The following is a 14,802-nucleotide window of genomic DNA, read 5'->3' on the forward strand; positions in this document are numbered from 1 at the left end:
CAGCCTGACCAATATGGTAAAACCCCATCTCTACTAAAAATACAAAAATTAGCCGGGTGTAGTGGCATGCACCTGTAGTCTACTTGGGGTAGACTACTTGGGAGGCTGAGACAGAAGAATTGCTTGAACCTGGGCAGCGGAGGTTGCAGTGAGCCAAGATTGCGCCACTGCACTCCAGCCTGGGCGACAGAGCAAGACTCTGTCTCAAAAAAACGAAAGAAAGAAATAGGCAATAGAAACTGCTTGTGAGATGGCCCAGATGTCGGATGTAACAGACTTCAAAGCAGCCATAATAACTATGTTCACAGAACTAAAAAGAAGAAGCAAAGTATGATGACAATGTCTTATCAAATAGAGATGGATAAAGAAGTAGAATTTTTTTTTAAATAATTGGAAACTCCAGAGTTGAAAAGTCAGTAACATAAATGAAAAATTCATTGGAGGGTCTCAACAGTGGATGTGAATTGGCAGAAGGAAGAATCAGTGAATATACAAGATAGTCTGATTATGCAATCAGAGAACAAGAGAGAAAAAAGAGTAAGAGAGAAAAAAGAACAAGAGAGAAAAAAGAATAAGGAAAATGAACAGAGTCTCAAACAAATGTGGACATCATTAAGCACACCAGCATACATGAGATGGGAGCACCAAAGTAGAGAAGAGAAAGGAACAGAATGACTATTTAAAGAAATAATTTAAAATTTCCAAAATTTGATGAAAAACATTAACCTACATATCTATGAAGATCAACAAACTCCAAGTAAGATAAAGAGATCCATACCCAGGTACACCACAGTAAAATAATGAGAGACAAAGGGAAAATCCTGAAAATAACAAGAAACTGCTGATCACATAAGGGAATTCCAATAAGATTAACAGCTAACTTCTCATCAGAAACAATGAAGCCCAAAGGCAGTGGAAAGACATACTCAAACTGTTGGGGGGAAAAAAAACCCGTCAACTAAAAATCTTACATATGGTAAAACTATCTTTCAAAAAACGAAGATGACATAAAGACATGCCCAGATTTAAAAAAACAAACAACAACAACAAAAAACAGGAAACAGTTTCAAGCAGACCAGCCTTACAAGAAATACAAAAGGAAGTTCCTCACGATTAAGAGTGAACTCAGATGACCATTTGATCGCACACAGACACACAGACAGACCAGACACACACAGACACACACACACAGAACACCAGTAAAGGTAACTATGTAATTATAAAATACAGTATAAATGCATACTTCTCATTTCTTATTGATTTGTAGAAGCAGTTGCATAAAACTATATGTACATAATTGTATTGGTGGCATGCAACATATAGAATATATATAGAATATATGTAATACAATGGACAATCACAACACAAAGGATGCATGTGGGAGCAAAGCCGTTCTGGAGTAAGAAAATGACACAAGATGACAACTAAAAACCCAGCAACAAATGAAAAGAATCAGAAACAGTAAATAAGAAACTTGATATAACAAACTTTAAAAATACATATTGGTCTCCGTTCTTCTCTCTGCTTCTTTAAAAGACAAAAAATTATAAAAAGTAACAATTATAGTAATGTATTATTGTAATAGCACAAAAAAGGGAAAGAAGAAATACAGCTATATAAGAGTAACATTTCTATATCTTACTGGAAATTAGAATAATTCTGAAGTAGATTCTGAGAGCAACCACTAAGAAATCACTTTTTTCTAAATTCCAAAAAAATCACTAATTAAAATGTTACACCAGAAAATATTTGCTTAATGCAAAAGCAGCAGTAAAAAAGGAATAGAGGAGCAAAAGAAATGAGACACAGAACACAAGAAAATCAGTGGATGTGAATCCAACTATATAAATAATAACATTAAATATGAATAAACAATCAAAAGGCATAGGTTCTCAAACTGGATAAAAATAAGATCCAATGATGTGCTATCTACAAGAGATACACTTTAGATTTAATGACAAACATAGGTCAAAAGTAAACAGATAGAAAAACATGTATCATGGAAAGAGCAACCCTAAGAAAGCTGCAGCAGCTATACTAATATCTGACATAACAGACTTTAAAACAAGTCCAGAAATAAAGGATATTTTATGATGGCAAATGGTCAATCAATAAGGAATATATAAAGTATAAACATATATGCATCTAACAACAAAGCCTGAAAAGACATAAAAACTACTCATCATTCAATAATGGATAGAACAACTAAGCAGAAGGCCAAAGGGGAATAGGAGACTTGAACAATACTCTAAGCTAATTAGACCTAACAGACCTCTATAGAATACTCCCTCCAACAATAGGATACACAGTCTTCTCAAGGGAACATGGAACATTCTCCAGTACAGACTATGTTAGGCAATAAAATAAGCCTCAATAAACTTAAACTGAAATCATACAAATTATTACCTCTGACTGCAATGGGATTAAATTAGAAATTAATAACAGAAGGACATTTTAGAAATTCACAAATATGTTGAAATTAAGCACACTTCTAAATAACCAGTGAGTCAAAGAGGAAATAACAAGGAAAATTAAAGATATTTTGAAGAAAGGTAAATGAAAACACACTGCCAAAAAGTTTTAGATGAAGCTAATGCTGTTCTTAGAGAAAAATTTATAGGTGTAAAAACCAATATTAAAAAGTAAGAAAGATCTCAAATTAATAACCCAAACTTCCATCATAAGGTTGGGTTCCATCATAATAAAAAAGAGAGCAAGCTAACCCAAAACAAGCAGAAGAAAGAAAGTAATAAAGATTAGATCAGATGTAAATGTAACAGAAAAACAATAGAGAGGCCAGGTGCAGTGGCTCACGCCTGTAATCCCAGAAATTTGGGAGGCAAAGGCAGGCAGATCACCTGAGGTCAGGAGTTCAAGACCAGCCTGGCCAACATGGCAAACCCTGTCTCTACTAAAAATATAAAAATTAGCCAGGCATGGTGGCATGTGCCTGTAATCCCAGCTACTCGAGAGGCTGAAACAGGAGAATTGCTTGAACCCAGGAGGCGGAGGTTGCAGTGAGCCAAGATCACGCTACTGCACTCCAGCCTGGGCAACAGAGCAAGACTCCATCCCAAAAAGAAAAAAAAAAGAAAAAAACAAAAACAATAGAGAAAAAAATCAATAAAATAGAGAGTTGGTTCTTTGAAAAGATCAACAAAATTGACAAACCTTTATCTAGAATGACCAAGAAAAAAACAAAGACTCAAATTACTAAATTCAAGAACAAAAGAGAGAACGTTACAGAAATAAAAATAAGAAAAAGTTATGAACAATTATATGTCAACAACTAAAATAATCTAAATGAAACACAACAAATTCCTAGAAAGACACAAACTATCAAAAGTAACTCAAGAAAAATAGAAAATCTGAGTATACCTTTAACAAGTAATGAAATGGAATCAGTAATCAAAAACTTCCCAAGAAAGAAAATACACATGGCTTAACTGGAAAATTCTACCATATATTTAAAGAATTAACATTAATCATTCACAAACTCTTCCAAATGTGGAAAAGAAGGGAACACTTCCTAACTTATTCTATGAGGCCAGCATTACCCTCACACCAAAGCCAGATAAAGACATCGCCAAAAAAAGAAAATTACAGAGCTGAGCATGGTGGAACATGCCTGTAGTTCCAGCTACTCAGGTGGCTGAGGTGGGAGAACTGCATGAGCTCTGGAGTTCAAGACCAGGCTGGGCAATGTAGCAAGATCCTGTCTCAAACATAAATTAAAAAAAAAAATTTTTCATGCCAGGCACAGTGGCTCATGCCTATAATTCCAGCTACTCGGGAGGCTAAGGTAGGAGGATTGCTTGAGGCCAGAAGTACAAGATCAGTCTGGGCAACACAGTGAGATTTTGTCTCTAAAAAAATTACAGAAATCCCTCATGAATATAGATGTAGAAATTCTCAATAAAATACTAGCAAACCAAATCCAACAGTATATTAAGAGGATTATACACTATGGCCAAATGAGATTTATCCTAGGAATGCAAGGGTAATTAAACATGAGGAAATCAATCAATGTAATGTACCACATGAATAGAATAAAGGGGAAAAAAACCCAAATACTCATCTCAATTGAGAGAACACCAACTCATTCTATGAGGTATCATTCTCATCAAAGACATCACACACACAAAAAGAAACAGATCAAAATACCTTATGAATATACATGCAAAAATCCTCAACAAAATACTAGCAAACAGAATTCAACAACATATAAAAAGGATTATACATTATGCACTATGATCAAGTCGGATTTATCCCATGAATACAAAGTTGGTTTACATCTGATAATGTAATATACCATATCAAAAGAATAAGGGACAAAACCACATGATCACCTCAATAGATACAGAAAAAAGCATCTGATAAAATTCAACACCCCTTCATAATAAAAACTAAGAGAACTCCTCAACCTGATAAACAGTATTTATGGAATTCCCACAGCAGTGTATGAGAGTGCCAGTTCTTCTACATCCTTACCAATACATGGTATAGTCAGTCTTTTTTTTTTTTTTTTTTGAGACGGAGTCTCACTCTGTCGCCCAGGCGGGAGTGCAGTTGCACAATCTCGGCTCATGCATCCTCCGCCTCCCAGATTCAAGTGATTCTCCTGCCTCAGCCTCCCGAGTAGCTGGGACTGCAGGCGTATGCTACCAAGTCCAGCTAATTTTTGTATTTTAGTAGAGACGGGGTTTCACCACATTGGCCAGGATGGTTTCAATCTCTTGACCTCGTGATCCACCTGCCTCAGCCTCCCAAAGTGTTGGGATTACAGGCATGAGCCACCACACCTAGCCTCATTTTTTAATTGAGTTGTTTTATTATTATTCAGTCTCAAACACTTCCTTTATACATTCTAGACACAATTTATTTATTGGATATGCAATTTGCCAATATCTTCTCCCAATCTGTGGCTCACCTTTTCTTTTCTTTTTTTTTCTTTTTTTTTTTTTTGAGACAGGGACTCACTCTGTTGCCCAGACTGGAGTGCAGAGGCATGATCATGGCTCACTGCAATCTCAATAGCTTCTTCAAAGACTAGATATTCTCAATTCTGGTTCAATAAATAAAGTCCAATTTATCAATTTTTTTCTCTTATGTATTATACTTTTGGAAACAGTATCTAAGACATCTTGGCCTATCCTAAAGTCACAAAGATTTCCTCCTATGTTTTCTAGGAGTCTTATAGTTTTGCATTTTACATTTAGGTCTTGGGTTCATTTTGAGTTAATTTCTAAATATGGTGCAAAGCATGGATCAAAGTTCATTATTTTGTGTAAGGATATTCAATTTTTCCACCACCATTACTAAAAAAGACTATCTCTTTCTACTGAATTGCCTTTTCATCTTTGTTGAAAATCAATTGACTATGTGTTAGTCTATTTATGTGGTTTCTGTTAAGTTTCACTGATCTGTTTATCTTGATGCTAGTACTACAGTCTTACTTTCTGTAGCTTTATAGTAAATCTTAAAATCAGGTCTATGTGTCCTCCAATTCTGTTCATTTTTACCAAGTTAGTTTGGCTAATCTAGGTCCTTTAAATTTCTATATGAAATTTAGAATCAGCTTGTCAATTTCTATAAATTTTCATTCTGCTGGGATTTATTTGGATTATCTTGAATATCTAGACTAAGTTGGAGAAAACTGACATCTTAACAATACTGTCTTCCAATCCATGAAAACAGCGTGTGTCCACTTACTTAGTTTACTATCAGCAATGTTAATTTAATTTATATCAGCAATGTTTTGTATTTTTCACATAAAAGTCTTCCACATCTTTAGTCAGATTTATCCCTGAGTATTTCATATTTTTTATACCATCAAATTTTAAATTTCAATTTCTGATTGTTGCTAGTATAGAGAGACACAATTGGCTTTTGCATATCAACCTGATTCCTACAACCTTGCTAAACTCACTTATCAGTTCTAGTAGCTTTTCTGTACATTCCACAGGATTTTCTATATAGATGATCACATAGTGTGCAAATAAAGATGGTTTTCCAAACTAGATGCTTTTTTTTAAATGGTCTTATTATACCGGCCTTATATTCAACATTCTAGTACAGTGTTGAATAGAAGTGGTGAGAATGAATATCCTTACCTCATTCCTGATTTTAGAGGAAAAGCATTCAGACTCTTACCACTAAGCACAATTTAGCTCTAGATTTTCACAGATGCCCTGTTTTAAGCTGAGGAATTTTCATTACTAGTTTCTGAGGGTTTTTTAAATCAGGAATTAATATTCGATTTTGTCCATGCTTTCTCCACATATATGATCATACAACTTTTCTTTAATATGGTGAACAATGTTACACTGATTTTTCAAATGTTAAGCCAGCATCTTTCTTGAAATAAACTTCACTTGATCATGATGTATTCTTTATAGAGATATATATACACACACACATATATACATATATAGAATATACTTTTATATAGATGTATTTTATACTTTTAAATCCATATATATGGATTTAATTCTCTAAAATTTTGTAAAATCTGTGTGTATGAGGAATACTGATTTAGTTTCCTTTTCTAATTATGTCTTTCTTTCTTTAGTTTTGGTATCAGGTTAATGTTGACCTCAAAATGAGCCGGGAAATATTCCCTCCTCTTCAATTTTCCAGAAAAGTCTTTGTAGAATTGGCATTAATTCTTCCTTAAAGATTGTAGAATCCACCAGTAAAACCATCTGGGCCTAGAGTTTCGTTTTGGGGAAGGCTTGTAACCGCAAAATTCCCTTTCTTTAATTGATACAGGGCTATTCAGCTATCTATTTCTTCTTAAGTGAGCTTTGATAACACTTTGTATCTTTCAACTAATTTGTCCATTTCTGCTAAGTTGCCAAATGTAGGAGCATGAAGTTGTTCATAATATATATATATTTTTTGAGATGGGGGTCTCACTCTGTTGCCTAGGCTGGAGTGCAGTGGCACAATCTCAGCTCTCTACAGCCTCAACGACCCAGACTCTGAGCAATTCTCCCACGTTAGCCTCCAGAGTAGTTGGGACCACAGGCACACGCCACCACACTTAGCTGATTTTTGTATTTGTAGAGACAAGGTCTCATTATGTTACCCAGGCTGGTCTTGTATGCCTGAGCTCAAGCAATCCTCCTGCTTCAGCCTCCCAAAGTGCTGGGATTACAGGCACGAGCCACTGCACTCAGCCTATTCATAATATTTCTTAACCTTTTTTTAATGCCTGTAGAATCTATAGTCATGTAACCTCTCTCACTCCCGTTTTTTTGTTTGTTTGGTTAGTTGGTTGGGTTTTTTTGTTTTTGTTTTTGTTTTTTTAAGATGGAGTCTCGCTCTGTCGCTCAGGCTAGAGTGCAGTGGCATAATCTCGGCGCACTGCAACCTCCGCCTCCCGGTTTCAAGTGATTCTCCTGCCTCCGCCTCCTGAGTAGCTGGGATTACAGGCGTGCACTACCACGCCCAGCTAATTTTTTTTTTTTTTTTTTTGTATTTTTAGTAGAGATGGGGTTTCACCATGTTGGCCAGGCTGGTCTCGAATTCCTGACCTCAAGTGATCTGCCTGCCTCAGCCTCCCAAAGTGCTAGGATTACAGGCGTGAGTCACCACGCCTGGCCCTGTTATTTTTAATTTGTATCATCTCCTTTTCTACCCCTAAAGGTTTATCAATTTTACGATCTCCTCAAATAACCAGTATTGAGTTTCACTGATTTTCTGTATTTCTGTCTCACTGAATACCACTCTGATCTTTACCATCTCCTTTCTTCCACCATCTGAATTTCATTTGCTCCTCTTTTCCTAGTTTCTTAGGCTAGAAGCTGAAGCCGTTCTTTTCTAGTAGAGGTGTTTGGTGCCATAAACTTCTAAGTATTTCTTTAGCTGCATTCACAAATGATATGTTGTGTTTTCATTTTACTCAGTTTAAAATACTTTCTAATTTCTCTTTTGATTTATTTTTGTGTGTGTCAGTCAATGACCAAATATTTGGGAATTTTCCAGATAGTTTTTGTTTTTTTGTTTTTTTTAACTATTGATTTCTAATATACTTCTGTTGTGGTCAAAGAACCATGTTATATGTCAGGGCCTGCGGAAAGTTTATCACGTGCTTCTCAGGAAAAGATCAGGCTGAAAAATCCTGCCGCTGAGAAAAAACAATATAAATAAAATGATAAGTCTACAGGCCAGCTAAAAGACAATCAGGAAATAACAACAAAAATTAATCTTAATACTAAAATATTTATGAATAAATTGATGTCTTGGATTTCCGTCAAAATAATCCAAGATGAGGGAGAGTAGATAAGGGAAAAGATCAAACAAGACTGACCAGGGAATGAATTGAAGCTAGATGATAGTTCATGGTGGTTCATTAAACTATTTTACTTTTTTAAACATTTAAAATTTTTCCATAATAAATGGTTTTTAAAAATGCAATATTAACACTTCACTTCGTGAAACCTGAAAAAAAAAAACAGGAAAAAAATAGTAGAAGCTTAAACAATGTTCAAGAGAAAAGACTGCTAGCAGTACCCTCTATATGTGTGCAAAAAGCGTCCGCTTATAAATGAGACGCAAATATACATATATATGGGATAAGTATGAGTCACTAGAGTTTGCTAAAGAGAGTGGGTTCAAACAAAATGAGCCAGTTGAAACAACTGCCCTCAAAAGAGAACAAAATAACACTATGAATACATAAATTCTGTTCCTGAGTGGCCCAAAAATCTCTCAATATATTTCAAAATTTTCTTCTAAGTTAATTTCATGTTTTTTCAAGGACACTACCTAGCACATTTTCCCAAGATGAAGCACCTCCTTCATAACCAGTACTATTTTCACAAATAAACTACTCTAGTAACTTTATCACACACTGCACTCAGTTTCAAGACGCAGCGATGAAAACAAAGCTTCCTTTTAATCTTCTTTCATTACCAAGTATACAGTTTATTAAAAGAAATAATGTTAGGAAATTAAGGAAATGCACTAATTATGCATTATCATATCATAGCAGAAACTGTATGTGACAAAAATTTATAACATGCCTACCACATGCTTGGTGTTAGGGATACAGGAGTGAACAAGCAGGCAAGGTCCCTAATGTTCTGAGCTTCCTGGGCTTCTGAATACTCTCCCCTCCCCATTCTACAAATAAGGAAACCGAGATCCAGAGAGGTTAAGTAATTTTTTTCCATGACTGCACAATTCATCAGTGACAGGATTAGGGCAAAACAAGAACCCAGGCCTCTTGACTCTTAAGGGCAAGGTGTATTTACATAACTTGAACTGGCTTCAATTTACACTACATTCACCGGTCCACAAACTGTACAGCGCTCTATTCTAGGAAGTGTATTCTGAAGAAATACTAATGATAAAGCATAATCTGTCTCAAGTTCCCTAAGTGAATAATAACTTCATTTCTCATTATGATCACTCCAAAATATGAAACCTTATATGTAAAAGGAACTTATTCTTGAAGACAGTGCCTAACCTAACCCATGGCTCATTACGGTGCCTGGCTAATAATATTCTATTGGAACAGCAGGTATTCAGTCTGGCATGGAATATGCATTACCTAGTACTATTCTTAAAATGAATGGGAAGGAACTTGATTTAAACGGAAAAATTAACGCAATTTTAATGAAATGTTTGTAAATAAGTAAAAGCTATTCTGCCTCCAAAGCAGCTTAGATCCCGCGAGCGCAGGGTCACCCTAGCGTGTTCCCAAGCAGCAAGCAGCTCCTCCCCTCCAGCCCACGCTCTCTTCTCGCCCACTGCAGCCGCGCGGGGGAGTAGGGGGAAAGGGGGCCGGCGTCTCCCGCTCAATTTCAATTCTCCCACGCCCGCGGCAGCCCGGCGCGCCAGGCTTTCCACCCGCGCGCGACCTGGCACCTCCGTCACGCCGGGTGCCGGCTGTCGACCCTAGCCTGGCATGCCCGCGGCCGAGCAGCCCTCAGCCCCGCCACGAGCGAGACGGGGGCAGGGGGCAGGCCCCAGGAGTGTCCTCGGGCCCGGGGGCCGCAGCCAGGAGGAGAACGCGGGGCCGCACCCCGGCGCCCGGGGTTAGAGACGCTGCAGCAGCCACACCCACCGGCTGCGGGGTGACAGCTCCAGAGGCGGAGGCAGGCCGCGCCGACAGGTGCAGCCGCCTTCTGGGTCCCGCCGGGGTACCGGCTCGAGTTCCGCCACCCGCGAGCGCCCCCGTCCGCCCCCGCGCGCACCACCTGTGGGGCAGCTTCGCGCGCGGCCGGCAGCGGACGCCCCGCCCGGCTCGTGAGGAGCGGCCGGCGCGGGGCGGAGGGCCAAAGTCCCGGTGGGATGAGAGCTTTACCGGAGGGTGGGCCCCACACAGGCGGTGTCGGTGCTCTCGATCTCTTGCAAGATGCGCTCGTGCTCGGGAACGGTGCCCAGACTCTCGCTGCTCTCCGCCATTTTGGCTGGAAGCTGAGGAGCCAGCGAGGCGCGGCGCCGCGAGAACGACGGGGGCGAGTGCTAGGTGGCGCGAGCGCGGAGGGGCGGGGCGGGGGCGGGGCGCGCGGAGTGCCGGGCAGGAGGCGCGCGACCCGGCTCCCGCCCCCGCACCTGCCGGAGTGAGCGGGGGCTGCGGGCGGCGGCCGGGTACTCAGCTGGCATCCTGCCCTCCCTCGCGACTAACCCCTCCTGGGCGTCTTGTGCCCGGCCTTTGGGCTTTAACGTATATTCTTGTCTTCTGTGTGTGCCACACCCTGTGCCACACGCTGGGGATACCGTAGTAATCAGCAAGGTGGACACTCAGATAATCACCCTGAATCTGTAATAAGAGCCACGGGGACATTTAACAAGGGCCTGATGTACTCTGGGTCGTGGGGAGTCAGAGAAAGGAAAACATGCACTCACGAAAAGCAAAATTGCATGTGACAGTAAGATTTATTTTACGAACGAATAAAGATCCCAGTTGACCATGAAGACCGCTCCAGGTGGATTCATGTCCCCGCCTGCAAGAAGTCCACAGCGGCCAGTCAACTTGGAAATAAATTATAAGCGACAGAAAAATTAAATGACAAGAAGTTGAGACACTTGATGGCAAAGATACAAAAAAAAAAAAAAAAAAAGCCCAGGGCGATGTGTGATTCATACCAAAGTCCCTGAACCCCGGTGCCCCCAGGTCAGAGTAGCTGGGTTGAGGAGGGGTGAGAACTCTTGAAAGGGGGTTAGCAGCAGGGAGGTGGGAGAGAGAGGCAAGGAGGCTTGGACAAAGGTATCAGCGTAGAAAAAAGTCGTGCTTAATGACAGGTTTGTAGGACACTGAGTAAAGCAGTTTGTCATGATCAAAGCAGGGAGGAAGGAAGACTGAACAGGAACAGAATGGAAACCTAGCCTGAGGAACAACTACTTTCTGCTCTACATTAATCCAGGGCTTTGAAAAGCTTCCCTTTGAGTCAACCAAGCTCTTTATCCAGCTGTGTAACTCATTCACCCTCAGTGAGCTTTTACTTGAAACCTACCTCCAGCCTCCTCCCCACAAACATCCTGGCAGGTGGTATCGTGCAATAGTTAGAGCATGAGCTCTGAAGACCAGTGTCCGAAGACATTAATTCTTGGATTAATATCACTTGACAGCTGTGTGACATTGGGAAAGAACCTAGTTCTTTTATATGTCAGTTAAATGACTGTAAATGACAATAGCAGTGTCTGCCTCATATTGCTGTCGCATGGCGTATGAGTTTTCCATTGTAGCTTTAACAAATCACCACAAATCGAATAGCTTAAAATGACTCAGACATATTATCTTACAGTTCTGTACATTAGAAATCTGTCACAGGTCTCACTGGGCTAAAAATCAAGGTGTCAGCATGTATGTGTTCCTTGCTAGAGACTCTGTGGGAGAATTTGTTTCTTTGCCTTTTCCAGCTTCTAGAGGCCACCCACATACCTTGGCTCATGGCCCCCTTCCTCTATCTTCAAAGCTAGCAGCATTACATCTCTCTGACCATTCTTCTGTGGTCACATCTTCCTCTGACTCTGACTTAGGCTGGAAAAGATGCTCAGTTTTTAAGGACCCATATGATTAGAGTGGACCCAACCATTTAATCCAGGATAATCTTCCATCTCAAGGTCCTTAACCTTAATCACATATGCAATATCCCCTTTGTCATGTAAAAATAACATATTCACAGGTTCCAGGGATTAGAATGTGAGCAGCAGTGGGACCCACTGCCTACCAAACTTAGGAAGGGCCCTATAAAACACTGCTAATGCCCTCCTTCCTATTAATCTGGAATCTTCAGAGCAATGGATTCCAGCTATACACATCCATTGAGCTAAGATAGTCTTCCATTTCCTGCAGAGAGACCTAGCTTTTCATTCTTTTTTGTGGGAGGGGATAAAATTTGTCTTCATTTTTTTATGTTTCACTTTCAGTTTTCAAAAGGTTATTTTCCCCTCTCAAGAACTTCTTAGGTCGAGCACAGTGGCTCACACCTATAATCCCAGAGCTTTGGGAGGCTGAGGTGGGAGGATTGCTTGAGCCCAGGAGTTCAAGGCTGCAGTGAACTATATAGTGAGCAAAATGAGGAGAGCAGGGCATGTGGCACAGGCCAGCTTCCTATTTGACCAATGTCTCCAGCTGGGACATTACTTTCCTGATCATTCCTTACCTAGAACTTTCCCCCTTTTCTTCACCAGACCTGATACCTTTTATTCCAAAGCTGGCTCCAAGTGCCCCTGCTCTGGGAAACCAGCCCTGCTTAGGCACTCCTCAGGCCAGGCCTGTTTCAACACCTGCCCATAGAGATTACTTCAACATAAGCGGCAGTATCTTCCCCGAAATTCAAGCGAACATGGAAGGAAGTCCATTTACCACTTCTCCTTCTGAAACAGTTTTTGCTGGTTCCCTCTGAGACTTCTGACAGTTTGTGAGTACCTGGAGGTTTTAGCTAAGAATCAAAGCTAAATGTCCTAAATAACTAATTGCACGTTTGTTTTGTTTGGTTGGTTTTTTTGAGACGGAGTTTCGCTTTTGTTACCCAGGCTAGGTAACAATGGCGTGATCTCGGCTCACTGCAACCTCCGCCTCCTGGGTTCAAATGATTCTCCTGCCTCAGCCTCCAGAGTAGCTGGGATTACAGGCACGTGCCACCACACCCAGCTAATTTTGTATTTTTAGTAGAGACGGGGTTTCTCCATGTTGGCCAGGCTGGTCTCAAACTTCTGACCTCAGGTGATCTGCCCACCTCGGCCTCCTAAAGTGTTGGGATTACAGGCGTGAGCCACCACGCCCGGCCCTAACTGTACATTTTAATCATGGACATAGATTTATCAAATATATAAATGTGGGATGGGGGAAGCCTATCCAAGGGATAAATGATTTTTTTTTTTTTTTTTTGAGATGGAGTCTCTCTCTATCGCCCAGGCTGGAGTGCAGTGGCGCGATCTTGGCTCACTGCAACCTCTGCCTCCCAGGTTCAAGCGATTCTCCTGCCTTGGCCTCCTGAGTAGCTGGGATTACAGGTGCATGCCACCACGTCCAGCTAATTTTTGTATTTACAGTAGAGATGGGCTTTGGCCATGTTGGCCAGGCTGGTCTCACACTCCTTCCCTCAAGTGATCGCCCTGACTCGGCCTCCTGAAGTGCTGGGATTACAGGCATGAGCCACCACACCCAGCCCCAAGGAGTGAATGATTTAACGTCTGCACTGAGAAGGTTGCGGAGTAGCAGGGCACAGACAGGCAGATTGCAGATGCATGTGGAATTATTTTTTGGCAGTGGATATTGACTTCTAGAGATCAATCCAAAATCTGTCTTCAGGACTCCTGGAAGAAGAAAGATACACCAGGAAGACCAGCAGGGCAGGAGATGCATTTTGTGTCCAGTATAAAACTAATTGGCAAAGTAAGGATTTGACTTGTAAACAAACTCTTAGTCATTAGCAACTTAACTTTGCGCCATTTATCTACAGACTAACGACCTGTCTTGGGAGAGCGCCTCCCTCAGAACGAGGTTGTAGAGTGCAACTGCTCTGGTCTGGCATTTAACTACTTGAGTTCAAATTCCAACTCATCTCTTACTAGATGTTAGGCCTCAGGGAGTTACTTAACTTGATTAAGGCTCAGCTTCTTCAAGTGTGAATTAAGGACAGTAAGAATCCCTAGCTCACCAAATTGTGTGAGGGTTAAAGAAGATAATATATGTATTATGTTAGCTCAATCAACATTAGCATTGGCGACTAGGGTTATCAGGCATTTGCTAGTAAGCCAGAGAGCCCAGCATTTTAGCCTCCTCTTTGATAAAATAAAAATAAAAACCAGACACATAAATGTTCTTTTTTCTAATCATTAAAAAAATAACCTGATTGTGTATCAGGGTTTTCTGCATGCTTGGTGGATGTAAACCAACTGAAATATGTTTCCTGCTTTTGTAGAGAGGGAAACAGGAACGTGTCTTTGGGTTGGATTCTTGGTTCCAGACCCACTGTAGTGAACCCTCTGGATCCTGCGCTTTTAAGGCAAGCGCCTTTCGTTGTCCTTGGGAGCAGTGCTCACTCATCCTTGGAAGCACATATCATGGTGGTGAACAAATCACTGAGTCTGTCTCCATTTCCAGGAACTGCTCCTACGTCAGGCACAGGGACGATGCCTGTATTGTTCACTGCCCAGCCCAGTGCCTTGCATATAGTAGGGGGTCAATTAATAAGTGAATGATCCACATGCAAATACTTCTCGTATTAAGCTTAATGTTGTAAATGGCGTGTTTTTCTTTTTTTTCTTTATTTTTTTTTCTGAGACGCAGTCTTGCTCTGTCACCAGGCTGGAGTGCAGTGGCGCGATCTCGGCTCACTG

General features: G+C 40.6%; 1 protein-coding gene across 8 annotated transcripts in view; it reads right to left on the bottom strand.

The window, feature by feature from the left end:
• Nucleotides 1-14,802, bottom strand: part of EXOC6 (exocyst complex component 6) — a 297,299-nt gene that overhangs the window by 204,307 nt on the left and 78,190 nt on the right. Inside the window, exon 1 of one of the 8 annotated variants that reach the window (XM_032136629.2) lies at nucleotides 10,316-10,442. The exons of the other annotated variants lie outside the window; for them this stretch is intronic. Coding sequence (XP_031992520.1) covers nucleotides 10,316-10,416 — 101 coding nt within the window. The 5' untranslated portion in view covers nucleotides 10,417-10,442. Of the gene's footprint in view, nucleotides 1-10,315; nucleotides 10,443-14,802 lie in introns of those variants that run through there. 8 annotated transcript variants of the gene reach the window in all.

Source organism: Hylobates moloch, unplaced genomic scaffold (assembly GCF_009828535.3).
Source record: "Hylobates moloch isolate HMO894 unplaced genomic scaffold, HMol_V3 SCAFFOLD_3, whole genome shotgun sequence".
Lineage (NCBI taxonomy): Eukaryota > Metazoa > Chordata > Mammalia > Primates > Hylobatidae > Hylobates > Hylobates moloch.